At 37.0% G+C, this 27,151-nt stretch overlaps 1 protein-coding gene across 1 annotated transcript in view; it reads left to right on the top strand.

Moving 5' to 3' along the window:
* Positions 1-27,151, top strand: part of PREX2 (phosphatidylinositol-3,4,5-trisphosphate dependent Rac exchange factor 2) — a 190,491-nt gene that overhangs the window by 113,514 nt on the left and 49,826 nt on the right. Inside the window, exons 25-34 of the mRNA XM_076329593.1 lie at positions 516-738; positions 1,088-1,295; positions 7,140-7,319; positions 10,128-10,222; positions 12,150-12,232; positions 12,570-12,660; positions 14,185-14,313; positions 20,486-20,527; positions 23,210-23,427; positions 26,165-26,267. Coding sequence (XP_076185708.1) covers positions 516-738; positions 1,088-1,295; positions 7,140-7,319; positions 10,128-10,222; positions 12,150-12,232; positions 12,570-12,660; positions 14,185-14,313; positions 20,486-20,527; positions 23,210-23,427; positions 26,165-26,267 — 1,372 coding nt within the window. The remainder of the gene's footprint in view (positions 1-515; positions 739-1,087; positions 1,296-7,139; positions 7,320-10,127; positions 10,223-12,149; positions 12,233-12,569; positions 12,661-14,184; positions 14,314-20,485; positions 20,528-23,209; positions 23,428-26,164; positions 26,268-27,151) is intronic.

The following is a 27,151-nucleotide window of genomic DNA, read 5'->3' as shown; positions in this document are numbered from 1 at the left end:
GCAGCCCAGGAAACCACTGTGGGGACTTCATCCTTCCTGAATATGAAATTCATAATTCATAGCTTCCACTTCTGTCTTTATTATAGCTTCAGGCAAAAATTTCAGAAATTTTTGCAAGACATTGACTTGAAAACATCTATGTCAGCAGGTGTTTTTAAATGTCATGTGCACAACAGCACTGGATCATAGAGCGTTTCCAGACTTTCTTCCCAGGAAGACACTTAATATTTTATTATGTTGCAAAGAAAATAAATTCTCTCTCTTTGTTACAAGGCTATTTACATTTGTAAATATCATTTACTTCAAAAACCAACCCCTCAAAAATATAAAATGAAAAATATTTTTTCTTTCCCTTGTAGAGAAAGATGGAAATTATGAAGTCAAGGCATCTGAAGTCAAGGATGCCTGAAATACTTTAAACTTTTGTTTTCTAGTCAGGTACACAAGTTTTGTCAGCCAAGTGCTGACACATCAAAAGCTGTTAATCAAAATTTTGTTTTCTTTCTCACTTCCAGTTTTCAAGAGTATTAAAAAACAGAGCTTGGCCTACCTTCAAACAAGCTAAGTCAAAGATTTCACCACTTCACAGCAGTGATTTCTGTCCAACCAATTGCCATATCAATGTGATGGAAGTGTCCTACCCTAAAACCTCAACTTCCCTTGGTAGTGCCTTTGGTGTACAGTTAGACAGCAGAAAACATTCTTCCCATGAAAAGGAAAATAAAAACACTGATCAAGGTAAGTCAGCTGAGCTTGAAAGAACTACTTCCAGTCCTTCTGATAGAGTCTTAAAAGGTAACTGGTTTACGTTTCTGTCCCAGATATGAAGATTAAGGACAAGCCTTTATGAAATCCCCCTATTTTCGATACTTAGGTTTATTTTAAAGCAAAATAAAGGCCAGTCATAATTTCACAATAACTTTTTCCTTAAATAGCTTGACTTTGATATGCAAAATAAAATGCAAAATAAAATAATTACATGAAGTTTTAAGCAGGAAAATATTTCAATGTCTGTTAGGTATTCTACTAACTTCAAAATGTATGTTGAAAAGAAGATAATGATGTAACCTCTTTGGATTATTCCCAGGTAAATTGAATCCCATGATTTATGTCCAACATACCATTACTACTATGGCTGCCCCTTCAGGACAGTCTCTTGGCCAGCAAGAGGGCCATGGTCTGAGGTACCTCTTAAAAGAAGAAGATTTAGAAACACAAGATGTCTATCAAAAATTGCTGTTCAAATTACAAGCTGCACTGAAAGAGGTGGAAACATGTGTCTGTCAAATAGACGAGTAAGTAAATGTTACCATCTAGACTTGCTTTTAATTTTTCCATTGAAGATACTGATAAATTTGGGTATCCTTTTTGTGTAGCGTAGGATGAATGTTGGCTTCAGATAGAATTGAAATAAGGCAGAGAATTTAAGTGTAGGTAATATTATATTTTGTTCTTTTTCCCAGCGTCCCTGATTTTTTCCCACTTCAGTTTGTAGCTTTTCTCTAGAATGTGGAAATGCTAATTATTTTGAGGTGAGAGAAATATGAGGCCCACGTCATCTGAAATTTCACTAGGAATGGAAACAAAGGGCAGAGGTATGAAAATAGCTTTTATTGAACTCTTCAGGTATTGCTGAATAGTCCCAAAGATGAACTTGTAGGTAAAGCATTTTTTACCCATAGGAAGATTATTAATTTGTTAGACAGTTTTCAAAAACCAATTGGCCTTAATGAAGAACTATGGATCTAGGGAGAGCCACTCTTGAGTGATTAGGACACTTGGCTTGAATGTGGGAGACCCAGAGTCTCACCGTATTCTGTCCTAATTCAGGACAAGGATTTAAACCTTGTTTTTCCATTTGTGAGATAAGTGGGTTGACTGCTAGGCTATTTGCTGTCTTGGGATGAGGATGAAGAAGGATGATAGGTCTTTCAGTTTTGAAAGATCCCATATGTAATGCAAATGTCAGAAATTATTCATTTTGAAAATATAAATAACATAACTTTTTGAGTTTAAAAGCCAATCTTTCATGATCTCCAGTTTGGAAAAGTGTTGTATCATTGCTTCTCCTGTTATTTTGAAGACCGTACAATGATTTGTCCTTTCATAGTTATTTCAGAGTGGGAATTTTTTTGTACTGTTCTAATAGTAATGTAACGTCATAGTTACACAGTAATAAGTAATTGTAATGTATTCCATACTGCAGTAGGAATGAAAGTAAGAGTAGCCACAAATTTCTTAAAGAAAATGTTTTCTGTGCCTTTACGTAGTTCTGCTAATTATCATGCTGAAGATGAAGTCAGTTAATTAAATTTAAGATAATTTCAGTGCTTGGGTACACTTAAAAATGACTGTCTGTAAAGTCTGTATTGTCACTCTTCTTCAAGGAAGTCAGAAAATTATATATGGAAGTTCAGTCAATATTTCAGGATTTTCCAGTTACCAGTCTGCCACGCCTTTCCTTTCCACTCGCTTGAGCCTGTGATGCAAAAACACAGGAACTTCTGAGCCTTTCTTTCATACACATGTATATATAACTACACACACATATGTATTGTGTGTATAGGTATATACATACATATATACGTATTTTCATTTTGAGAGTCACACAGTTGTGACAGTAAACACAAGGGTTCACTTTTTTTTCTTCCATAAATTTCCTGTACACTGACCTTGTAGCAGATCTTGTATAAGGTGCACAGGTTTACTTAGCAAATTTTTCCTTTTGCTATTTGTAAGACTGAGACTTTTCATGCTTTATTCCTCACAGATTTTGAGTGGACTGCCAGTGTGTAATTACTGTGGAGGAAAGTGGTTCTATACAGAAAACAGGATAACCAAGGGACCTACTTAAAAGTGCTGAATAGGGAAGAGGGAAGCTGGGACTATCTGGGTGTGAGCAGTTCAGCAGTACATGGTGTATTATATTAGAACATAGTTACAGCTACTAATTACTCTTGAGAGAAAAGTTAGGACTGCTAAGAAACAACAGATAGAGTAACAAGATAGGATAATCGAACAGCTGTGCTTTAATTAGAAATATTCATACTTCAGCAGCTAGGAGGAAATGCTTGAACATACCGATCCTTGAACTTTATAAAGACTGTAGAACTTCTGTTTTCTGTTATGACATAGCAACAATAAAATTGATGTCTTTATTTACTGAATTGCTTATTATTATAAGCAATCCTCGTTACTATAATTTTCTCAGGACAGAAAATATGAACACGGTATCACAATTCTAAATTTATATGGTATTGAATGATAGAAAAATTGGGCTACTAAATGACTCTTTGGTACCCTTTATAACAGTACTGTTGAAAAACCATTGCTCTTTCATGTTACTAGATGTTTCTGCTCTGTGTTGAGGTCAGTAATGGTGTCTCTCTCAACTCCCAAAATCTTGGGGCAGTGTTATCTGCCCAACCTCTCCTTATCTGTTAATGAATGAAAGTGAACTGAAAAACAAGTGTTTCACCTGAAGAGCAGGTCTGTGAGACCTTGTGGATTATGGGAAGGGAATGTCTAGGAGAAGGTTGTGTACTCCTAGCATTATCGTCATAATAACTTTTGTCATGGCTTGCTGATGAGATTGGGTCTTAGAATCCGTGAATTGGGTTTCTAAGAGCATTTCAGTGACCTCAGGAACCACCAGCTCCAGAACTCTGTTATCAGCTCCTTCCAGTACTGAAGGAGCGAGAAAGAGAGACAGACACAAAAAAGACATATGTCCCCTTTCCACAGTCTCTCAAAGTTCCACTGACTCCTCGTCCAAATAGTTTAATAGTATCCCAGTACTTCTTTAGTACCATTGCCAGATGCCCACCCTTGATGCTAGGTGTTATACAGAAATAAGTCCTTCTTCAAGTTGTTTTCTATATGGTGACTCTGCTGTGTTCTTGGTTCACATGCACTCAATGTGCTCCCACGATCCCAGCTGTTTTTTGGTAAGATGTCTGTTGGGAGTATACAAGAGGCTTGAACATTTTCTGAGCCTGCGTGGAGTGAGGAAAAGGCAAAGCAGCTCAGAGGTTGCAGAGGTTTTTTGTTACTGCCTGTGGCTATCCATTTTTAATGCTTTGACTGATCATAGCAGGTTTTGTTTGTTTCTGACATACTTTTAAGATTGTGTTGATTTGGGTTGCATATACGATTAATTCCACATGTGAGGATTTTTTTGGTTGAGATTTAAATTTCTCTGTTTCATGGAAATTTTCGTCATAGTTACAGAGACTTTCTAGCTGTTAGTTACTACTCATTCACATATTTCTCCTATGAGAGATAGACGTCTAAGATAATTTTGTTTATGCACAATGTGCATGTGCTGTGTTTAAAAAGAAAAAAAAAAACCCACTTAAAAAAAAAAGTCTATTTAAGCATGATTATTGGGGGGTTTTTACATCCAGGTTTGGGTTTGTGTGTCTTAGAATCTGTGAATTGGGTTTCTAAGAGCATTTCAGTGACCTCAGGAACCACCAGCTCCAGAACTCTGTTATCCAAAGTTCCAGCTTTCGTCCATGGTAGTTCAGCAAAAAAATTTTCCTTAGAAAAAGAGCCTGCCTGCTGAGAGAAAGTGAAAAGCTCCGTTAGGAAAAGCTCCAGCTACCTTCATCAGTCTTTACTGAGATCTTGGCAGCAGTGACTAAACAGTCTCATAAAAGAAGAGGATGTAATAGTCTGTCTGTGTCTTGACAAATAATTACTCAGGGGAAGATATTTTCAGGAGCTGAAATTGCAGTTCATTATGCTTGTTTCTTACTCTCGATTATTTTCTTGCAACAACAAAATCCACAAGAAATTACCAGAATGGATCTGCCCAAAGCCCATTGTTGTTTTCCTAGAAGTGGTTTATAACGGGAACACAAGAAAAAGCAAAAGTTTAGATTAATCCTTGTCCTTATCTCATCTCATCTTCCAGCAGGCAGTGCTACAAGGTCTTCTCGGAATGGACCTTTTGTTTTAAGAGCACTGTTAGAATGATCTGCCATGAATTTGTCTAATCCCTTTTTGAACCCCTCTTGTATTTTCGTATTCAGAAAATAAGTTTTACATGTACGAAGACCTGATTTTCTAAGGTTTACATTTTCATAACACATTTATTTTAGGACATGTTCAAGAACATGGGTGCTCTAGCAGGTAGATTGAAACTGAACACTGCTGTAAAATATGGTCCCCATCTTTCTTCCTGTCCTCATGGAATCCTGCTAACCGGTGACTTAAGTGATGGGGAAGAACTGAGTTGTGATTTCACACTGATATGAAGTGTTAAGGCATCGTGTAGCCCAAAAGATGTCTGTCTGGTGGATGGGTGGATTTAAAGTCCAGTAAAATTATACCTTTTGTATAGTTTTTCTCTATTTCAGTTACAGTTCAGATCAGTACCTTTTCCTATGTGTAGGATAAATACCTATTTGTCTATCTCTTGTTAGCTCTTAGCCAGAGAAAGTTATGCAGAAATGATGAAAGGATTTGCTAAAAAGCTTTACTTATCGTCCTTGTTTCCCTAAAGTTAATGTCAAACCCTATGTTAACATCTATCAGGTCATGATTTCAATGAGAACAAGCTCGATACACCATTTGAGGTATGTATTCATTGCTATACAGTCAACAGACAGCATTATAAGGATAATCTACACTGTTGCATTTCCGAAGTATATGGTTTCTTAATTTCTTTCTTAAAACCCTGTCCATTCCTGAGAGTCAGGAAATTATTTGTGTATACTCAAAAATGTTGTAGTTGAACATGGTGTTGAACACACTGTCTGTGTTTTGTATGCAAAAAGTGATGGCTCTGAGTCCAGAAACTTCAACTTTGAAGAACAGCTTAGGATCAGGTTGTTTTCTGGTAGAATATCTTTGTCAGAAGAGTAGAGAAATTGATAGCTCAGTACTGATGTAACTGTAGCTGAACAAACTGAACTTTGTTAGGATTAAGAATGAATTACGTCAACTGGCAGAGCCCCACAAAATTAAGATAGAGCTCTAAACCACTTAAAATCAGAATTCCCCCCTTACATAATGTGACAATGCTAATATGTGTGGCGAGAAGTAAGAGTAAAGGAAGGAATTCTGAATGCTACCCTTTAATAACAATTAGGACAGCATTTTTGTTCACAAAAGTTACGCATCTCCCATAGTTTCCCTTCAGAAGTAAGAATTATGTGTAACAAAACGATCTAACGTATCTTTGTATCCTTCCATGTATTTGGTAGAAAGTTTGCCAGTTGACCATTCTGACAGCTCCTACAATAAAACCCTGCTACTGTGTCTAAGTACTTTACAGGAAAAAAAACTTAATTCAGTGTCTTCTGATTTCAGGTATTTAGAAGGGGTTTTGTTTGCAAGAAAAACGCTGCCTTTCAAATCCAAATAATAGTTTGAAAACGTCATTCTAATGGAGTGTTTGAGTAGCAGGAATTAAAGGACAATTGCCCATTATAGCTGTTCTGATCTTGAAAGTAAATTAGAACATCTCAAGATGAGTTAATCACCCAAGAATATGAATCTTTTACTTCCAGGATTTGTGCATGTTCTAAATGTATCAGTCTGCACCGTTCTCTCTTCTTGACTGGATGTCACTTTTGTGCTTGTCACAGAAGCTTGTAGATTAATCATCAGTTTTACTAGTGATAGTGGCTTAGACACTTGGAATGTCAGGAAATACACAGATATGTTAATAAAGATTCTTAAAATGCCTTAGTAAAATAGCTTGCGATGCAGGCTGGCATGTCTGGTACAGTAGTAATTGAGAAAATACATGCTTTTCACAGAGATATAGTTTCTTTGGTTTGTTTTCTTGATTTATGCTGAGAAGTACATGGTTCCTGTTTAAAAATAGTTATGTTAATATAAAATTTGACCCCAGGTGTTCAAGAATGTGCTGTATTTCTTCCCCAGCCAGAATCATTGCCTTCATACACGATTGAGTATTTAGTAATGCTAATGGGTTTCACTGTAACACTTTTTAACAGCGGAATGTGTCACTTTCTTCCCTTGTTTCAAATAGATATGGACTGAATTAAGATGTTCCCTTCACATATTATAGAATAATAGTTGGAGAATGTTGACGAGAAATGTTATCCTGTTGTTAGCTCACTTTTGAAAAACATGAATTTATCTTTTCTTTTTTTGTCTCACAGCCTTCTTTCTTCAATAACATATTCTCCCAAATCAGAACGTAAAACACCTGAGCCTTTAATACCAGCAGACAGTGATAATGAAAAGGGGGAAAGGAATGGGAAGAAAGTCTGTTTCAGTGTGACAGGTGATGAACAAGAAGATTCTGGTCATGATACCATCAGCAACAGGGATTCTTACAGGTAACTTTACTAATAATATTTTTTTTGTCAACTGAATCAAACCTGTGGGTTTGTAGACTGTCAAGTGGCTATGAAGACTATCAGAATATAATGATTCTGACATTTCTAACAGAGGAATAACTAGCATCAAGATGTGTTACAACATGTGTAAAATAAACTCCTTTATGAGTACAGATTAGTTATTAGATCTTGGTATCCCTAACCTTTATAGGATATCAGAGCCAGAGATGTAAAGCTTTACTTTAGATTACGTGTCTTATAAAAAGCAGAAATAATTTCTGTTATTATGTTCCCCAACAACAAACCAAATCTGCCATGGAAAGCAAAATGCCAGAACCACCACGCTTGCTGATCTAAAGAAAAAAAAATTATCTGTTTCTCAACATATATTCCTCACCTTCTTCCACTCTATGTTGTAGCATCATCTCATCTCTAGAATTCATAATGCATCACGTTCACTGTGAATGAAAATACAAAGAATTTTGAAAAGGAAGGAGTAATTAAATCAAGCATAGGTCTTATAAAGATTATCTTCTGTTGCTTGGAGAGAATTGGTTAATTACACGATATAAAATCTGAATTAAAATTTTAGCTGCAAGTAAAATAAGAGTTCATTATTTGTTCATTATCATGGTTCATTATTATGCTCAGAAAGTAGAATCTTGGTAGGGTCATCGTTTTTCTACAGAACCCTGTGTTGCCGAGATCTCTTTCATAAGCTAATATTTGATTACTGCAGCATGGTAGATAAGAATTCTTTGTCAGAGTAGAAACAGAAATATACGTATAAATTTGGACAGAAATAAATGTAGAGATAATTTGCACAGATTAAGTCCATCTTGTTCTAACCATGGTGAACCCACAAGCAAAGTGCTGTTCCAGCTGAAGCGCATTTAGCAGTTTCTGCATGTCCATGATGTGTCAAACTGACAGTGCAGGAGCTACTCCAGTGGCCTGTGTTTGCTCCAATTGGGAAGTTCCCCAGTTAACACAAGATTTGTATGTGGAGAAAGAAGGTGTGACTTAGAACATGAGTGTTTCTTCGTTTAAAACATTTTCTTTACTCTGATTCCAGTCATTTATAGTCCATTCTGGCTGTTTAGGAATGATAAAATCTAGGGTTCCATATGCAGAATAATCATAAAGTCTGTGAGTTTAGAACAATTGTTGGAGTGAGATTGGAATTTTTTGTTTCTTTGCTTAAATGATTACATTAGACAATACTTAAAATCTCCAGATCCCATAATGCCACCGTGGTTATTATTAGAACTAGTAGGCTAATTTCAGCTGTTAGAATGCTCTTGTTTTGTGTTGTAGGGTCTCATTCTAAACCTTACAATGCAACACAATAAATGCAGAATGAGATAGCTAATACATCTAATCTGTTTCTCATTTTCCTGTGTTTTATTTTCTCATGCTTTGCACAATCCAGTTTTAAATAACCTTCATTGTCTCTTTGGAGACTTTAATAAGTGAATAGAGTTAGTCAGAAAACGTTTCTTAATATCCAGCCAGAAATTCTTAATACTCCTTGGGACTGTTCCCCCTCTGTTAGGAACATGTTGTTACTGATGTCTTCATCTACTTAATGGATGTGATTGTAATTATATCATATTGCTTCATTTAAAAGTTTTCTCCATTCACTTACCTGGTTGGCTACAGGTCCAAAACATATTCCTTAGCCAGGAAATGTAAGTCATTATGCAAAAACTAGTAAAAGATTACCTCTGTATTTACCAACATAAAGAAAACATGTAGGGAGCACATGGGTACATGTATAACGGCAGCATTAGATATAAAATATAGATATGTGTATCTTGGTGAATGGGTACACCCAATTCATGAAACCAAAGCCAGATCATTGTATATAAATATCCTTTAGATACACTTCTACATTATCTTATATTCGCTTGGGTTTTTAAGACTCCCTCTGCTGGATAATTACGTAAGCATTTCCTGCATTGAAACTAAATGATCTTCATGTGGCTAAATAACTCTGAAGACTTTGAATTCAAATTTATCTTCATAGGATTTTTAGTACAGGAGGCTATGTTTTACTCTGTTTATGCTGCAGAAGTAGGTATGTTCTCCATCTATTTTCTGTACAGAACAATTTATTTTTGAGAGAAAAGTGCAGGAAAAAAATACACATTTTAATCCCCAATTCTCCTTACTAGACCAATGTGGGTGAGATTTTTTATGCGTAGAAGTTTTCACTGAAGTCACAGATGTAAATGTCTATACATCTCTAAAAAATGAACAGCTGGAAGAGATGGGGTCATAAACTATATTTTGGCTGGCAGGGAAAAATAGTTTGTAATTTGAGTTTTGGTGTTACTCAAATGGATCAAATCTCTTCTACACCCATTATGGACTCTAGTTTGCAAGTCATAAACCAGAGTATTTCGTCATTTGTATTAGCTATGGGCTAGTAGTACAGAATTTAAATGTGGAGTTACTAAAACATTTGAGGCCACAGTTTCAAAAACTGTCACTTGTGTAAGAAAAGTTGGTTGTTCTGCATTGAAAGTGTGTATTATCATTCTGCAGGTACTTGTTCACATGCAAGGTGAAGGGAGACAATTGAATTATCTATTTTGGGAATCTAGTCCTCTGAGGCCTACGAGGATCACCAATTAAATGATAGCCTAAGAATAGGGATCTTTATTGTTGATAAAGAATGGTACAGATCATCTCATCATTAAATTTAAAAGGGGAAAAGGGAAAGAATTTCCATAACTTTGATACAGAGCCTGTGTTAAAGGACATGACTTTATTTCTTTTTTTGTTTTGTGTTTTTTTTTCAAGCGATTGCAACAGCAATAGGAACTCCATTGCCTCATTCACCAGCATTTGTAGCAGTCAGTGCAGTTCTTATTTTCACAGTGATGAAATGGATTCAGGTATGTTTAGAAAAGTCAGCTATGAATCTTGTCATCTGTTCTTTTTATTCAGTTTTATTCTTTTCATTTGCCTGGCAGTTTTGTTGTTTTTGTTTTAAAAATTGCATCCTCCTTGGTAATAGAAATGTATCTGTGAAAGAGAGCCAACATTTCAGCATCTCTGTGAATAGACTGAATTAGTTAGAGCTCTTAGAGTCACTGCTTTTAACCACTTCCATGCCTTGACCTTGACAGTGCGTTATGTTGCACAGAGTAAGGAGCATTTTAGGTGAGTGTGGAATGTTCTCGCAGCCTGTGTCGGCACCCGGACAGCAGGATACGGCTTGTGTATGTTTGTAGGAAGGAATGTGAGACCACATAGAAGCACATTCTTGTTTATGCCATGACAAATTGAATTTAAATAAATGCAGCTGCTAATAGCAATGAGACGGAATTTAGCCGCATGGAGTACAAGGTCATGTACTTGGGGACTAATAATAAAAAAAATTCGCTCAAAGATGAGAGTTTATCATTTGGGAATGATTTAGGAAAAGAAATATTACTTGAATATGAGCCACCAGTGAGACTTGGCCATAGAGAAGGCAAATTTTATTGCTGTTCATGCCAGGAGAGGTATTTTCAGTTGGGACAGGAAAGTATTAATGACATTATGCAAGGTATCTGAGATACCTTGTGAATAATGCAATTCTAGGCAGCTACTTTCCAGAAATGATACATACTTACAGAGCTGAGCAGATACAGAGGAAAGGATGAAGGACATAAAGAATTGTTAATAAAAGAGGAGACCCAGGGTCTGTATCTTCAACTTAAGATGTAAATGAGCTGATACACACTTGTGCAGCATCAAGCTGAAGTACCGAGGTGCCTAAAAGAGTCTGTCTGTGCTAGCTGAGCGCAGATGCAGGTTCGAGTTGATAAATACTGCTGCTCAGTGAAACTCCCACTCTCCTGACGACTTAATTTTCTCCTAGTTCCAAAGCTAACCTGGTTAACTCCAGATCAGGGCTCTTTGGCAGCGGGCTCCATCTGTGGCAATTAAAATCCTGTGAAGGGTTATAACTACTGGCTGTAAGGACATCTAAAGGAGCTTAAAAAAAAAAAAATCAAGGAGAGAAAAGTGCTATTTAAATGTTTCACTGACATAAGAAAAATGAGTCTAGATTGACCATGAATAAATTTGGATTATAAATTATCGAGTGGCTACTTCTTATCTGTCGCTGCAACAGCAAGGAGGAAAACCAGTTTTAAGCTCAATTTTTCACTGCTTTTGAAAGAGTTCAGGTTGCATCACCCGTTGTCTGAGAGAGCGAGTGACTGAGGGCAGTGACCTAGGAGACTCCTTCTCCTTTGTACTCTCTTAGGAAATGATGTATGTACTACTAAAAGCTTCGTATCAAATACTGGATTTAGATGCTGTATTTTTGTTGAATTACTAAAATCTCAGAACCGTTTAATTAGTAAGAACATTAAGATTGTGAATTGTCTGTAGAGTCCCTATAAAAATTTTATGGTGAATGCATTTCGGTGACTTTGTGGTCTGCTATATTAGGTTCACACTACTTAGCCATTTAGTCTGGTGTTCAAGATGTTCTCCAGCATAGAAGAATCGTGTGTTCTGGTCACAGAATGGTTGAGGTTTGAAGGGACCTCTTGAGGTCATCCAGTCCAATCCGCTGCTCGAGCAGGGTCATCTAGAGCAGGTTGTCCAGGACCATGTCCAGTTGGGTTTTGAATATGGTCCTTTCTCTAAGAGCTATTTCTGTATTACTGGGTGACTACTAAATGCAAAATATGTAGGGAGAATGATTACTATAATCCTGAAAGCCTAAGCATCAGGCTGTGTGCAAAGCAGATCATCTAAGCTACAAAGATTTCGGAAAACATGCTGAAACTTCTAAACAATTTTTCATTTTAAAATATTTTTCAGGCGATGAGCTTCCCATAAGTGTTCGAATCTCCCATGATAAACAGGACAAGCTCCATAGCTGTTTGGAGCATCTTTTTGGTCAAGTATGAGATTATTTTTCTTGGCTTTGATACTAATGTCCATGTTTGAGCTAAGATGTCTTTAGCAAATACTTCTTTTTCTTTTTACTTTTGCTTTCCACTGTTTACTGGGATGGTATGTATTTACTCATTCTCCTTCAGTTTTCTGTAAATAGTTCAAAACTGTGAATTAATCAGGTCCTTAGATTTAGTCTAACACTCCCTAGCTTGTTACTTTAACTAGAGCTGTTAGGTAAGAAAGAATCCAAAGCTGCTTTTCTGTAGTCCATATTTCTTAAAGAAAGAATTTCTAATTGTTGCTGTAAAAACCATCTTTCTCACAGAACCTTGATCCCAACAGGTCGATTCAATTGTCAATCTTCTGAAAGGACCAGCTGTGATGAGGGCCTTTGAGCAGACAAAATGCTTTACACCAGGTCGAGGCCTCCAAGGTAACATTTAATTCTATCTGTGAGAATCAAAAGGCAGCTTGAAGGGTATGTGGATATGGCTATCTACTCCTTGAGCTGGGTGTTAAGGAACTGATTTTGCTTAATCTTGGTGTATTCTGCAATAATTGGTTGTTGAAATTCTTGTTAAGTAGCTCTTAGTTGAAAACTGGCTTCTTACACTTTTATTGCACAACGTATGAAAGAATTTCAAGTTTGTTGGAAAGTCAGCTTTAAATTGTAGATGCTGAACTGACTATAGAATTGCTGAGGTTTTTGAAGCAAGAAACAGGTTTTGTATATTGCAAGTGTTTTTATTACATTTTTGTCCCAACTACTGAAGCCATTTCTGATCTATTTTGTTACTAATGCTAGATTTTTATTATTTTTTGTAGATATATTGTTTGTGAAGTTGATTTATAAATAATTTGCAAGTGTAAATTTATAGTCACAGTAATCTTTATGCCAAATATATGCTTATATAAGTATTATTGATTGTTTAAAAAAAAATCCTGTATGTAATTTCAGATACTCTGCTAACACTCACATAGTTGCTTAAGTCTAAGTGTATAAATAGGTATCTGGTGGTAGCCATAAGATTGTGATGAAAAATGCAAAGGACTTCTTTCAGTGAACCGAGTAGTTTAAAAAAAAAAAAAAAAAAAGAAAAAAGCTCAATGGGAGATTGAATGTTGTATTAATATGTATAATAGGTTTGATTATGATTTTATTGATCCTGCATATGTCTTTTGGCAAAGAAAACTAATTTTAGATGGTCAGAGGGTGGATCTTTGGCTTTTATAAATCACCAAAATCCCACTGAAGTCAACAGAGCATAGTTACCGTACCCCAATTACCTGGTTTTACAAAGCCCGAAGTACTTCCCCCTCACTGAATTTGCATGGAAGACCGCATAACCTACTCTTTTTCTTTTTTTTTTTTTTTTTTTTTTTTGTTTCCTATTTTGGGACCAAGATAATGGGGATGAACCTAGAGCATTTCTGCTCTCTTGTGTTTCTCAGTGTTTCAGATTGAGTACCTGGCAGGCTCACACAACAAAACGTTATCCTTTCAGTGGTATAATAAATGTTCAGTTAGACACAAAATATGGACACATCAGATATTTTATTCTTGATCTACAGCATCTTCATGAACCGTACAAGGAGCACTTCAATGATTTGAAAGATAGACTAGGTTAAGCAATAAGTAATTTTGTGTTAAGTTTAATTTTCTGATTGAATTAATTTTGCCTCTAAAAGTTCCAGGGTCCTGCTTACTCCATGGAGACAGGCACCTTCTATCTTATGTACCTGATTCAGAAAGAACCATGTTTGGGAATGCTGCTCACTCTCTCCTTTGACTAAGTAGGAAGCTTAGATGACTGCTAGACCTGTCACCCTAGCTTTAACTAGAGTTAAATAAGTTGACAACTCCTTGAGCTGTGAAAACATTTAGGAAGAAATAATGTCTTACTGTGGCTTTCTCAGGAGGTTTAAGCAGAAAAATACTATTTTTGTCCTTGCTTAGAGTTTCAGCAGGAAATGGAACCGAAGCTTAACTGTCCGAAGAGGCTACGACTCCACATCAAGCAAGACCCTTGGAACCTCCCCAGCAGCGTCCGGAGTCTTGCCCAGAATATCAGAAAATTTGTTGAAGGTTAGTAAGAACAACATGACCATAAATAAACACTTCATTAACGATAGAGAGCCTGGAGAAGGGAAAGGTACAACTGCTTCATGCTGCTGCTAGGCAAGGTGTGCTGAACACAGTGTAGTCTATGGGAAATGCCTGAATTTCAGGACTTTTTTGTGTTCTTGGTAACAAGGTTAGTGGAGTATATCTCAGCTGTATCGTGCTCATCCTCTTGGCTTCAGATACTGAAGAGAAAATCGTCTCTTCTGACAAGTGAAAACAAATGAACCATATGTTGCATGTGCTACGTTATTTCAGTTGCTGCTGAAGTCCAGTGGGCTTGGCTGATTTGTCACAGAACTTCATGGGACTGATACACCAAAACGGAGCTTTCCTTGAAATTGAACTCCCTTTTTTCTACCCTCTTAAATGGAAGGATGAAGACTCTGCAGGACAACTTTTGTCCTATATCTTGCTCTTATCTGTCATTGATCTGGAATCATTATCCCTTTAAAATCATGTTCCCTCTTCTGCCATGAAGCCAAATCTCTTCCACTGGTTTTCACTTACTCACTCCATCACAACTGATCCTATCACTCCTCCTCCTCCACCTCTCTCCCTCCCACCACTGTCTAAAAGTTACCTAGTACTCTGCTCCTCTTCACCACCAAGTGACAATGTGAGCTGGTGTTTTCTGCTCTCTCCCGTGGCTTCATAAGAAAGTAACTGCGATTTCCTCTCCAGAAAATGTTGCTTGCATCTTCTGCTTTATTTCCTGTGCTGTTTGATAGAGAAACAGAAATAATAAGCAAAATGATTTTTATAAAACTGCTTGCACTAGGAGTCTACGTGGGAACAAAAACTTGTGTCAGGTCTAGCTTTAAATGATTTGTGTGTGTGTTTAGCTTCTTTTGTTTTCTTGGCTAATTTCCATGGTCTCCCATAAAGAAACTGCTAAATTTCAGATCACTGGAAAAGAACTCTGTGATAAGTTTTATTAAGATAAACCTCCAAAAACCAATCAGCCAAACCAAACAAACTCCTCCTCCTCTGACTTTTGGTATTTCTCATTTCAGATACGATCATATTTTCAGACCCTGGGTTAGAAAATTATAAAAGCAACTACAAAAATAACTCCTATTTTTGGAGTCAATCACAGTGGGTTGACTCTCCAATACTAAGAATACTTCTTTTAGTTTAATGGTGGCTGTCACTGAGTGAAAAATGAATAAATATTTTTGGATCCTTTTTTCTACAGGTCTGTCTTCAGCCTAAACCAAATTATATTCAAGTATTAATCATGGTTTCTTTCACAGTTCAGAAAGAATGGAAATGTATCTTTAACAGTCCTTCATTGCCCCCCTTCTGAAGCCAAGCCTAACAGACCATTTTCACATAACTTGTTTGCCCATAAATAGGATTAATAGACTTAACCCATTTCAACAATAGTCGTATACCCTCAATATTGAGCTGAGGTTATTCAGATAAATTTGGTTTTAAATCTACCACAAAATTTTGTGGGAGAGTTCAGCAAGGTCCAAATTACTTGCTCTATAATACAAAACTTCTCTTTTTACAATACCGCTATAATGTAATGGTGATATTTATCAGAAGGAATCTTGATGTTTACAGAACAATAAAACTGTTGGCATTTCATTTAGAAACTAGGGTTAAAAAAGGTTTTCTCTGTCAATAAATTATAGTAACTACCATTATTGCAACTGTCACGCTTGTGAATGGTGCGTGGTTCAGAGAGCTAAATAGTAAAAGGCATTATTCTTGTGCTGTTCAAGGAGAGCACACACTCTGCCTTACCTTCTCTCATCACTGTGTCTCAGAAGTTGTCTGCCAATTTTAAATATTCTTGGCTCTCCCTTTCCATCCATGGCATCTGAGCTTTTGTCAGAGATTTCCAACAACTGGCTTCTGTGTCATCTTCTTAACCAAATACATGGGTTTACATGTAAAGTTACCATCTTAGGTTGTTTATTCACAATCAGTCTTTATATCTTTCTATTCTCTTGTAGTTTTTTTTCTTTAAGTTGACTCCTATTCCACCACCCCCGCCCCCCAAACTGGTATCAGTAATACTTGTTCCTGAGAAGTACTCAGGAGAATCATGATCTACATCTTTGTCATGATTTTGATCGGCCTTTGGGACCAAGGAGTTGGTGTGTTGTAATGGATACCTGAAAGCCTAGGTTCTTCTGGCTTCCCTGGCACAAATAGCATGAAGGAGAAATAGGAGAATGGAAGTGAATAATTGCTTCTCGAGCCTTAGTTTCCAAGGCATGTCTGGACAGGTATATGTAATTCAGTGTTGAAAAGATTCAGGGCAGAAATGTGCCCCTGAGGCAGTTTTGGGAGACTGCTGTGATTTATACAGGCTTAGGCCTGTATAAATTAAACTTGAGACACAACCAGCAGCTGCATTAACTGAAATCAGATGAGCACAAAGCAGGGTTAAAAACGCTTCAGCAGCTAGATTTTCCCTTCATATTTTCATTTCTTGTTTTCTCCTTTCCAATCTTGCCATTATGTATTGTGTTCACAAATGGTCGGGATACCTAGAAAGAACCACTAGTACTGCCCTGAGCTATTTCTGGCTGAAAACCTTAACACGTGGTACAGAGATTTACCTCCCTGTTTTCCCTCTTACTCGCCTGATTCAGAAAAAACAAAAGAAGTCCCCTGATTGGACTGCTTAGTTGGGCTTATGAGAACAAGTTGAACGAAGTCTTGGGATTTTAGAAGAATCTTCATGTTTGTTTATAAGTAAAAGGTGGTATTTTAATAATTGAGGAAAGCAGATATATTTGTCTCTTCTAGGAGGTTCTAGAGGAAGTTGTCAAAAGAGACCACAGATACAACTTTGTTCGCCATGGGGAAAAAATTGTAATTAAAACCTCCGATTGTTATAAACGTACTTAACCATTATTGATGAATGCTAAAGTAAGGATGAATGCTTTCAGTAAATGCATCTCCTTATTGAAAACAGACTCATTTTTGTTTTCTTAAAAATATCACAAGCTATTGTAATTTTTTACTCAGTGTTCTGTTGCATTGTAGAATATGTTGTATTAGATTAGACTGATTAGTGCTTTAAAGCAGGAGACATGGGAGCCCCACAGAAATGTTTTAAGTCCTAGGTCTTAGGATTCTTTTTATTTACTTTGTTTAATAAGTATGAAGAAATGGGAAAACTCAGAATGCCTTGAGGATGATCATTCTGGTATGTCAGTTTTCTTTTTATTAGTATTGGAATTGGGAGAACAATTTTTAAAAGAATCTATGAAGGCTTGCACAGATTAAAAAAAACAGAAAAAAACAACCAAACCTTCCTTGACAATACATTTAAAACATGTGGAGATTGCTTTGTCTCATTTAGAGACAAATATCATTAGAGAAAGAAAAGTTTTCTGTGGTTACAGTAAAAGGCAGCCCTAGAAGGCTAATCAAGTTGATAGAATTGAAGAGTTCTCTGAAGTAGTATACAGATTCTAGGAGGATTTATCTGGAGCTAAGTAGCTAAAGAAAAGATGAAAGTTATTTCTTGGAGTGACTGGGCCTACTAAATTGTTAAACCAGTAAAGATAAAGGTAAGTTGTTGGCACGGGCAGATCTTTGAAGATGGAGTGCTTGATTTTGGTGCAGGGGAGAGTAGTAATCAGGGCAGGAATTCAACGGTCACTGAACAAGGAAAGAATAATGTAGGTACAGGATTCTGGATGTACGTGAGATATGTAACATGAGAATTGGAAAGCACAAGAGGATGCACTTGCACACAAAGCTGAGGGATGACTCAAGTAGGAACCAGGAAAATCAACAAGATGGATGGAAAGAAAGGGACCCTTCAAAAGGAAAATAAAACCAAAACTGGCCAGCGTAACAACAGAAAGGTGTAAAGAGAACAAAGAGGAGGAGCAATTTCTGTAGTTGCTTTTTCCCAAAGGAAAAAAAAAGGCAGGATTTTTGGTCAAAAGAAGAGATGTTTTAGAGCAAATCAGATTTCTAGTCAGCTAGTCACATAACTGCATGAGGAAGTGCGTTGTTTTGCTAGCACAATTATTTTAAGTTTAAACAGGAAATACTATGCAATTGAGAAAGTTCACATCTATTTTAATTTAAATTAGGAGTGAGGAGTGAAGGAGGCTTTCAGTCATTAAAGGTATCAAAAATGTATTTCAACTTAAATCATAAAACATGCAGTGCAAATCTCAGTCTTATTTCAAAAATATTTTCAGATGTGAGAAACAAAATAAAACTAAAATCTAACCTTTACTAGCAAAGATCAGAATAGCAGAATAGCATGATAAAAAAAAAAGAAAAAGTACAAAAGAATGTTTAAGAACAAAAGAAGTTGAAGGTATCTTGCATTACGAATCATATTATCTAGAGAGAAATTGCTAGGGAGTTATTCCTTTCCATATGCCATGTAGCAAGAAGGGGTGAAAACTTCCATAGCATTTGGAATTTGTTAAAAGCAAATGGTTGACATCCCAGGTTCACTTCTAACCCCAGGTAAGTCTCTACTTATACAAATAACCTAAAAATACTCTCGTTCCTGCGGGTATATTTTGAAATGGAGAAGACTTATAGCAATGATAAAAGAGAGTTGCAGCGTCCTGTAATTTTCCCGTAAGCAGAAAATCATCATTTATAGATACCGCAAATGCTTTTGAATTCAGAGATCCAACAACTTTCATATAAAACAAGCTGCAAGTAATAGCCTCAATGTATCTAAATTCTTCATATAAAAGCTATATTTCCCTATATTGTATTTTCAGTTACTAAGCTACGTTCAGACTCCAAGATGCCAAATTATTAATCTCTGTAAGTTTGTTTTTTTTTTTTCAAAAGACAGAAGGCTAAGGCAAAGGCCTGTCACCAGGCAATTTTTGAGAATAACCCATAATTTTGAGTGGTTCGATGACTGTATTTGAGATACCATGGGCACGCATTTCAGAAGCGTAGACACTGCCAGTTCTTTTCGCAATGCGTATACAGCACGGATGAAGATCAGGCTTGAAAGGTTTTCTTCTTTTTTAAGCATAGTCACCTTTGGGGAAGATTCTGGCTTTTCATGGATATGTTCAAGTACACACAGAATCCAGACTGTGCTGTTGATACAGTCAACTCCAGTGTCAGTTCTGTCATCGGAGTTGTATTCAAATTTCAAACGATTCAAATTTCAAACCTATTAGGTTAGTTTTAGTAGGGGGCAACATATTCCCAAATTGTCCTATTGTCCATATACCCCACAGCAGCTCTGCTGGTCCGCTGAGCAGGGCTTGGAATAGGACTGCATAGAAAATTGGGTGTGTCAAAGAAAGTTTGGAAAGATGCAAAAACATGTGAAGTAGCGGTGTGTTCCTACAGGCAGTTACTGTAGGACGCCTGATGTGCTGGAAGTTTGACGCTCTCTAAGGTTATGGCAGCTTTTTAATCTGCCTGTTCCTTGCAGTGGTGGTTAACACATTTAAATTTGTGCTCCGGTACAGGGTACCAGAGGGGTAGAGGGGAAGAATCACTTCATTCAGCCTGCAGACTTTGAGAAGTCGTCCCCCCCCCCGCCTCCAAAAAACCTGAAAAAAATCCTCCCAGTGTAAAGAGACATAAAACTAAATTTTTGTCAGTGTAAATTAAGACTTTTTTTTAATCTGTACTTTTTTACTTCATAGATTGTTAAGTGAAAAGAAATGTTTGAAGCAAAATAAAATCCTGAAGGCTGAGAATAAAGTGAAAATGCTGTTGTATTTTTCCTGGATGCTTTGGTATGCATTGAAATGAGGATAATTTGAGATTTTTTGAAACGAGAGAGGGGGAAAAGAAAAAAGAGAGAATTGGGGTAGTGTGGGAATCAGTGAAAACTGGTCTTGTTTTTTGACGTTTTAAGACTGGAATTCTTCATATGTGGACTTGCACTGGCCAGCTGGTACACATGTACTCTGAGATAGCAGCTGCCTCTTCATGTGTCTTTCTCAGTGTTGGTGCTTTTGTTTATTATCAATTTTATCAAGTCATTTGTAAAATTAAGTGAAGTTGAGACTCATTACTGTTTTGTAGGTATAAATCAGGATTGCCTACACAAGAAGTTGGAGTTAAGCTGGTATAAAATGAGAAACTGTAAATGCATTATTATGTTGGTGAAAACACTTTTAACCATGACCTGAATATATTTTCTTTTTTCTTTAAGAGGTGAAGGCACGAATACTCTTGGCACTTCTTGAGTATACAGGTAATTTTGCTTGTTTTGGGAGTAGGGGAAGTGAGTGTGGATGGTTTGAGATTTTTTTTTTTTTGCTTTTGGACAGAATACTGTGTTTAGAGAAAGGGGAAAAATCTCAGATACGATAACCTGATAATCAACAACTTTACTCCTGTGTTTCCAGTGAGGATTCCTGAAGAACACAACAATTCCAAAGACATTTCTAACAAACATTGCACTCTTTTTTTTTTTTTTTTTTTTTTTTTAATGCAAAATACCTTCTCTGGTCATTTACTTCGGATCTTGGCAGATGAAGTAACTACTGAATCACTGAGTTTGTGCACAGTACTTCTGCTGTCTTTCTTCTTTTGGGCTTTTTTCTGCTTGCTATCTTTTTTCTTCTTTCTCCATTCTCATCTATTTCCAGACTTACTGTACTATTCTAACCCATACCGTTCCTTTTATCTTTCTTTAGAGAATACCTTTTTTTTAAGTCCCTTCTTTTTGGAAGGGGTCTGATTATTCTGTGTATTATTCTACCATCACCCCATACAGTATACAGCTTCAAATACACAAAATAGGCACGTGTGTCTACAAAATAAATGTCAGTAAGTCAGTATTTAGAAAATAATAGCTATGGCAGAAGATTCTCTACAATTTGTAGGTGCATAAACATTCAAGTAAGCAGCCACATTTGACTGTAAAAGCTGATTATTTTAACCAACTTGCAGCACTATATGAATGCATTATTATTTCATGATTTTGTTATGACAAATAACACAGCTTTATAAAGGGGAATATAACATTTCTTTGTTGTCAGATTTCTTCCAGATATTATAAAAGTTTATAGTAATTCCTCAGGTATTTTAAAATAAGAAGTGACCCGAGAAAATACCCCAGACTTGATTTTTTTAAAGCAGTTTTCCCTATTTACATGGTTTCATAAGTTCGTAAATTTTGTAGTCCATTTTGTATAAAAATCTTCTTGTAAAAAGAGCCCAAAGTGCTCTTGTATGCAGTATCTGATACAAGTAGCATTAAATGAGATTTGGAAATGAGGTGTTGGAGACACAAGAGGGCTGCTTCAGAAGCAGGCAGTACAGAGGAAGACACTGGAAGTCAGCTGCTGTTAAGACAAACAGAGATAAAATCAAGCAAAGCAAGGAGAGAGAATGTGTGTTGGGCTCAAATCCCTGGGCGCCGCTGTGACATTGGAAAGTTTTTGACCATGGAAAAGCCAGTGGGATTTTTGAAGCTTGAGATGAGTGGAGTTTTTAAAGATGAAAATTCTGTCTGTACTGGATTCTGCACAACTTGAGAGAGTTGGGGGGCAGGGGAGGAGAGGTTAATTTTAATAATCATAACAAAAAGCAATGAGTCCCAGTGCAGAAGCAGTAGTGATTAGACCATTTGTGGAAAACATTCCTGAGGTCCTGAGAGGCTGCAAATGGAATCAAAATGATAGTAAAAGAGTGGTCACTATTATCAGTAGTTGAGGAAAAGATTGAAGAAGATCTCAGAAGGAAAACAGACAGCATGGAGTTACTTTGAGAAATACATGGAGTCCAAGAAAAGCATATTTTTAAAGTCAGTATTAATTTTGTGAGTACAGAATTATTTCTGCTGACTTATCCAGTCATCTAAAGTCTTGCCAGCTCCGTAGAGAAGGTGGAAAAGGAGCTAAGCCTCGTAGAGGCAGAGGAATCTAAAAGTGAGGACAAAGATTTTAGGCTTTGGAAAGACCTCGATATCACCTAATCTTCTTCTCTTGCCCTGAGAAAGATTAAGTCTACTTGTACCGTTTGTGATTGATGTTTGCCTAACAGCTCATAATGATAAAAATACTTGAAGGCCTTCAGAAAGGAGAAGAAGGAAGCACTGAATATTTATCACCACAGTTTCGTGCTTTATTGAGAACATGTTTCCCTTTCTAACTCTTTTGACCTTTAGCTAATCTAATGCCTGTGCCCTCCAGAATAAATTGGTAGGTTAGCTAGTCCCAAATTTAAATCAACTGCTAATGGTTCCATAGACTTCTACCTAGGGACCTGTCCTGGACTCCCCTGACACCATAAATCTCTGCTGCTTCCTGGATACGTGATGCTGCTCTGTGCTTATTTTATAGGTTTCATATTCATATAGATACTGTATTTGGATAGATTGTGTTCTGGTAGCAACACTCCTATATGCCCTGTCTGCACTTGACAGCAGGCAGTCTTCATCTGCCCTACCCAGCTGGTAGCTGTGGAGTTGACCAGATGATGCAGTCATATTAAGAGCTTCTGACTATCCTTGCTTTCTTGTGGAAAGTAAATGTTTTTGTGCCCAGCTGGTTCTCACATTGCAGCAAAGAGATCTGGCTCACATCTGTCACCTTGTAACATCAAAAGTACATAGAATTGATGGCATGTACATTAAAATCTACAAGATAAACATATATTGTTTATGAAGAACTACCTTGAATTCCAGATTTTAAATACATTTATATATAATTTTAGAATTATAAAATAATCTTTTAATGTAGAAAATGGCAGTTTTGGTCGTGGAGTGCTATTTACTGGGAATAACATTAGGCTGTAAATTTGTGATTTACTTTACATTAAAATGACTTGTTTTTTAGACAAAGAAAAAAATTCCAGCCCAGTTCCTTTGCTGTTAATTAATCTGCTGCTCCATTTTTCCTTCTCCTCTTTTGGCTTTTACCTATCACAGATAGTGAGATACAACTGAGGCGAGACATGGTCTTCTGTCAGAGCCTAGTGGCCACAGTCTGTGCTTTTTCAGAGCAACTAATGGTGGCCTTAAATCAGATGTTTGACAACAACAAAGAATATGAAATGGAGACGCTGGAGGCCAGCAGAAGGTGGCTGGAACAGATAGCCAGTGCAGGTCTTCTCCTTCATTTCCAGTCCCTGCTCTCGCCTAACCTGGTAAGACTCCTCACGTAGCATGCTTGGTCACAGCCTGTGTTTGTTCCCTGAACCAGGGGCACGGTTAAACAGTCTTATAAATGTGATTTTCTGTGTCCTTTGTGCTTGGCTTGTTACTTAATTAGCTGCTATTTGGAAAATTTGCGATTTAGACAATTACAGATACAGGAAGTGTTTGTTTGTGATATGGGAAATATGTTTTCCACAAAGACAGTATTATGTTTGTTTTGAGTTAGCAGATAATGAGTTTACCCTTGACTCCCCACTGCTATCGTAGCTGTTTCCTAGGAGTGAATGTAGTATTAAGTGATAACCAGAACTTCAGGTTCCAATAAGCAGCAATGCAAGATAAATAAAATACCTGGTTTGGATACTTTTATCACCCCCTCCCCCCAAAAAAAATAGGTCTGTAGTAGTTGAAGGACTAGACATGCTAGTCTGTTTTGCTCCTGTCGTAGGGCAAATCCTCGTAGCCTGTCAGGGTAATTGGAAATCTGCTGTTTCTTCATAAGGCTTGGCAAAGAGCCATGGCTTAAGAAACAATTAAAAAAAGGGACATGGCTTTGTAGTCCTCTAATCCCCAGTTATCCAAAGTGCTGCTTCAGCTATTTAACCTGCTTCTCACACTAGACTGGTTCCTGCTAACCTGAAGAACTGTGAAGCAGTCTGCGCGGTCTGCTCCGTGGCAGTCTTCTCAACCTCTGGAGTTGCTCACTGAGAATAACTGATTTGGTACATCCTACTGTATAAGAAGTCCATGCAAATAACAAACGATGTTCCTAGTATCAAAGGTCTTCTTTCCTTGCCTTGTCTATCTCGGCAGCAAATTGCTGACAAGTTGACCTGATAAACTTTAGAAGCAGAAGAGATCAATAAAAAGAAAGGTATTTCTAAATGACAATCATAAAGTATTAGTCTATGATATTGTCGGAGAGCATTGACTTGAGCTGGTGTGAGCAACTACCTCACAGGTAGTTGAGGTACCTGTGTGGGCTTGCGTGGGACGGTATGTCAGGACAACGTGTGCAGCTTAAAAACAGATAAAGTCAGTGCCTGAGAGAAGCAGGAAGGCTTTTTGTCCACATGAGGAGCATGTGAAGAAAGCACTGGTCGGGGGAGTTTGGGCTCATGTCTTGAGTCTTGGATGCTTTTTAGCACCACGCAGCACCAACATGTCCTGGTGCTGGAGTCCTCAGAGTTCAAGAGCAAATTCAGTTGGTGCCTGTCCTATGTTTTTCCATGTGGTTAGTTGTCATGTTATCACAAAACAACTGTTGTCTTTACAGCACTGAATACTTCTGTTTTTTCTTTCAAGATTGTAGAGGTTTCCTTTGTAGTGAAAATGCATGCTACTTAGCCATTTTCATGTAATCAGACACCAGCAGTATGCATTGTCGAAAATAAAATTAGTCTCTTCTAACTGTTCTTAACCAAGGGAAAAGTATTGGAAGGCAACTTTTTCAATACCTTCTCAGCCCTATTTTGCTTACAAATGATCCATGTTATTTTAAACAAGGGTATTTGAAGGAAATTACACTCATTATGGCCAGAGTTCAGTAAAGAATGAGCAGTTGTGCAAAGATTTCCCATGTCACTGAATGGTTTTCAGACTATTCTGCTGATAAAACTGCTCTGTCCGTAGAGATTTCATAAATTGAACCAGGAGACAAAATATTTCTAGCAGCTTTGCGTTTTCATAAATACAAGGGGGAATGCTCTTTCACTATATAGATCAGGGAAAATCATGGGTGGTTTTTTTTTTTCCTTTCTATAATTCAGTAAGCTATAGTTTATTCTCATTTTATAGGCAGCTATTTTATTATTCTTTGCCTTCCTACTGTTTCAGTTCTTAGCGGAGGAAAAATGCATGCCTCATTTCCATTTGGCTCTTGCTAACTTAAGGTGCTAGGGGAGGGTTGTATAAAGAATAGAATTACTTTAAGTGATTATTGATTTCTGCTATAATTGCTCTGCATATTTAACTCAAGATAACCATACTTGTAGATTACTATTTTCCTTTTTAAAGGTTCAGTAAAGTATCCTAAGAAGTTAGTAATTTACTTCCTGAAGCTTTTTTGGTAAATTAGTCTGGATCTCTTTAGCTATCTCTTTAGCTCAGGAGTACACAGAGCGAACCATAGGTGCAAATCAGAATATTGGCATATCTACATACTTGATTTGCATCTAGGGTTTTGTAGGTGAAGGTGCAAATAGCTCTGAGCTGTACTCGTTCTGAGCTACTGGTTCAGTTATTGGTGCTTCGAGTGGACACGATGAACTCTCATCTGCTGTTTATACATGGAATCCTAGTTATGGCATTTTTTAAAGAAAATTGCTAAAAAGAAGAACTTGTTTTTCACATTTCCCCTCTGTTAATTTACAAGCTAGACCTGGTATCAAGATAAGCTGTTGAAGTCTGGTATCTTACATAAAGAATAATTACAGTATTGTTTGATTAAAAGCCATGAGAAGTAACAGTAGCTATAAATTACCTATTAATTTACTATGTGAAACGATAACATTCATTCTAATAATCTTGGACTGGTAATAACAGGGAAAGTGCCAATAGAAACAAAGATATTTACATTATCTAGGAGTTAATTAGGTTATACACTGCATCAGTGAAAAGTTGTGCAACATTCTGTAGTTACTTTTATGTTCTGCTCTCATGTTATTTTTGGTAGGGGAAACATCTGGCTGAAATGACCATTTCTTTTTTTTTTTTTGCCTTTTTTAGGCTGACGAGCAAGCCATGCTAGAAGATACACTGGTTGCACTGTTTGACTTGGAAAAAGTTACTTTTTACTTCAGACAATCAGAGCCAGAACCACTAGTTGCAAGTGAGTAATTATAATTAATATCTGGGCTTTACTGTTCAGAAACGTTTTCTGTATTTGTAACGTTTTTTCTCTCCTAGAACATCACCTCCCACAGGGAATGTTATATAACTTGGGATTATGGAGAATTAGTGGATCTGTGGCTCTCCTAATATTCCTAGGTTTCCTGAAATACAGCTAACATCAGTGACAATGCAGAATCATTATCTGGCAGTGTCAGTAACCTTGGGGGCAAAACTGTTTGCTTAACCAAATTTTCCACTGGGAGTATGTGACTGCATCAGGAAAGTCCCTGGAAGATCTAGTTGTTGTTGAAGAGTCATGTGTAAAATAAGCTTGAAGGTCTTAATAGAGAAATGCAACTGAGATGAGATGGAGAAGCGTAAAACCCTTTTAATTTTATCGTCTGAAAGACAAAGTAGATCTTGGAAGAGTTCCTTGAAAGGAGACGGCAAACACTATTAGGATAGCTTTAAATTGTGCAAGAAACTTCCTTTGAGACCTGCTGGTGCAGACGATCAGGGTCCTGAACGCTTCCTCCCAATACTTGCCCAACTCGCAGGAAGGGACTGTCTTCGCAGTCTGCTGTTTATACCCTTCACTCATTTTCAGCCACTCCTTTATTAATATGTTTTCAGCCAGTAGAGATTTTCCTGCAGTGAACTTTGTTTAGTGAGCAAAAACCCTCATTTTTTCCTAAGTCTCATAACTCCCCTGGGAAGGGAGGAAAACATGTCTGCTTCACATCAAGCTTTTCTAGAACAATTCTGTTGCTGGATCAAGACCACACATGAGAGAACTTCTGCAATAACCAGAACCAGAAGACACAAAGCTCCTCCACAAAGCTGCCCGTGCTCCGAAGAATTCAGTAGCGCAGGGCTGGTAGT

The sequence above is a fragment of the Aptenodytes patagonicus genome, chromosome 2, assembly GCF_965638725.1.
Source record: "Aptenodytes patagonicus chromosome 2, bAptPat1.pri.cur, whole genome shotgun sequence".
NCBI classification, from domain to species: Eukaryota; Metazoa; Chordata; class Aves; order Sphenisciformes; family Spheniscidae; genus Aptenodytes; species Aptenodytes patagonicus.
The sequence above is the reverse complement of the archived record's forward strand: the minus strand, read 5'-3'. Positions and strand labels throughout refer to the sequence as shown.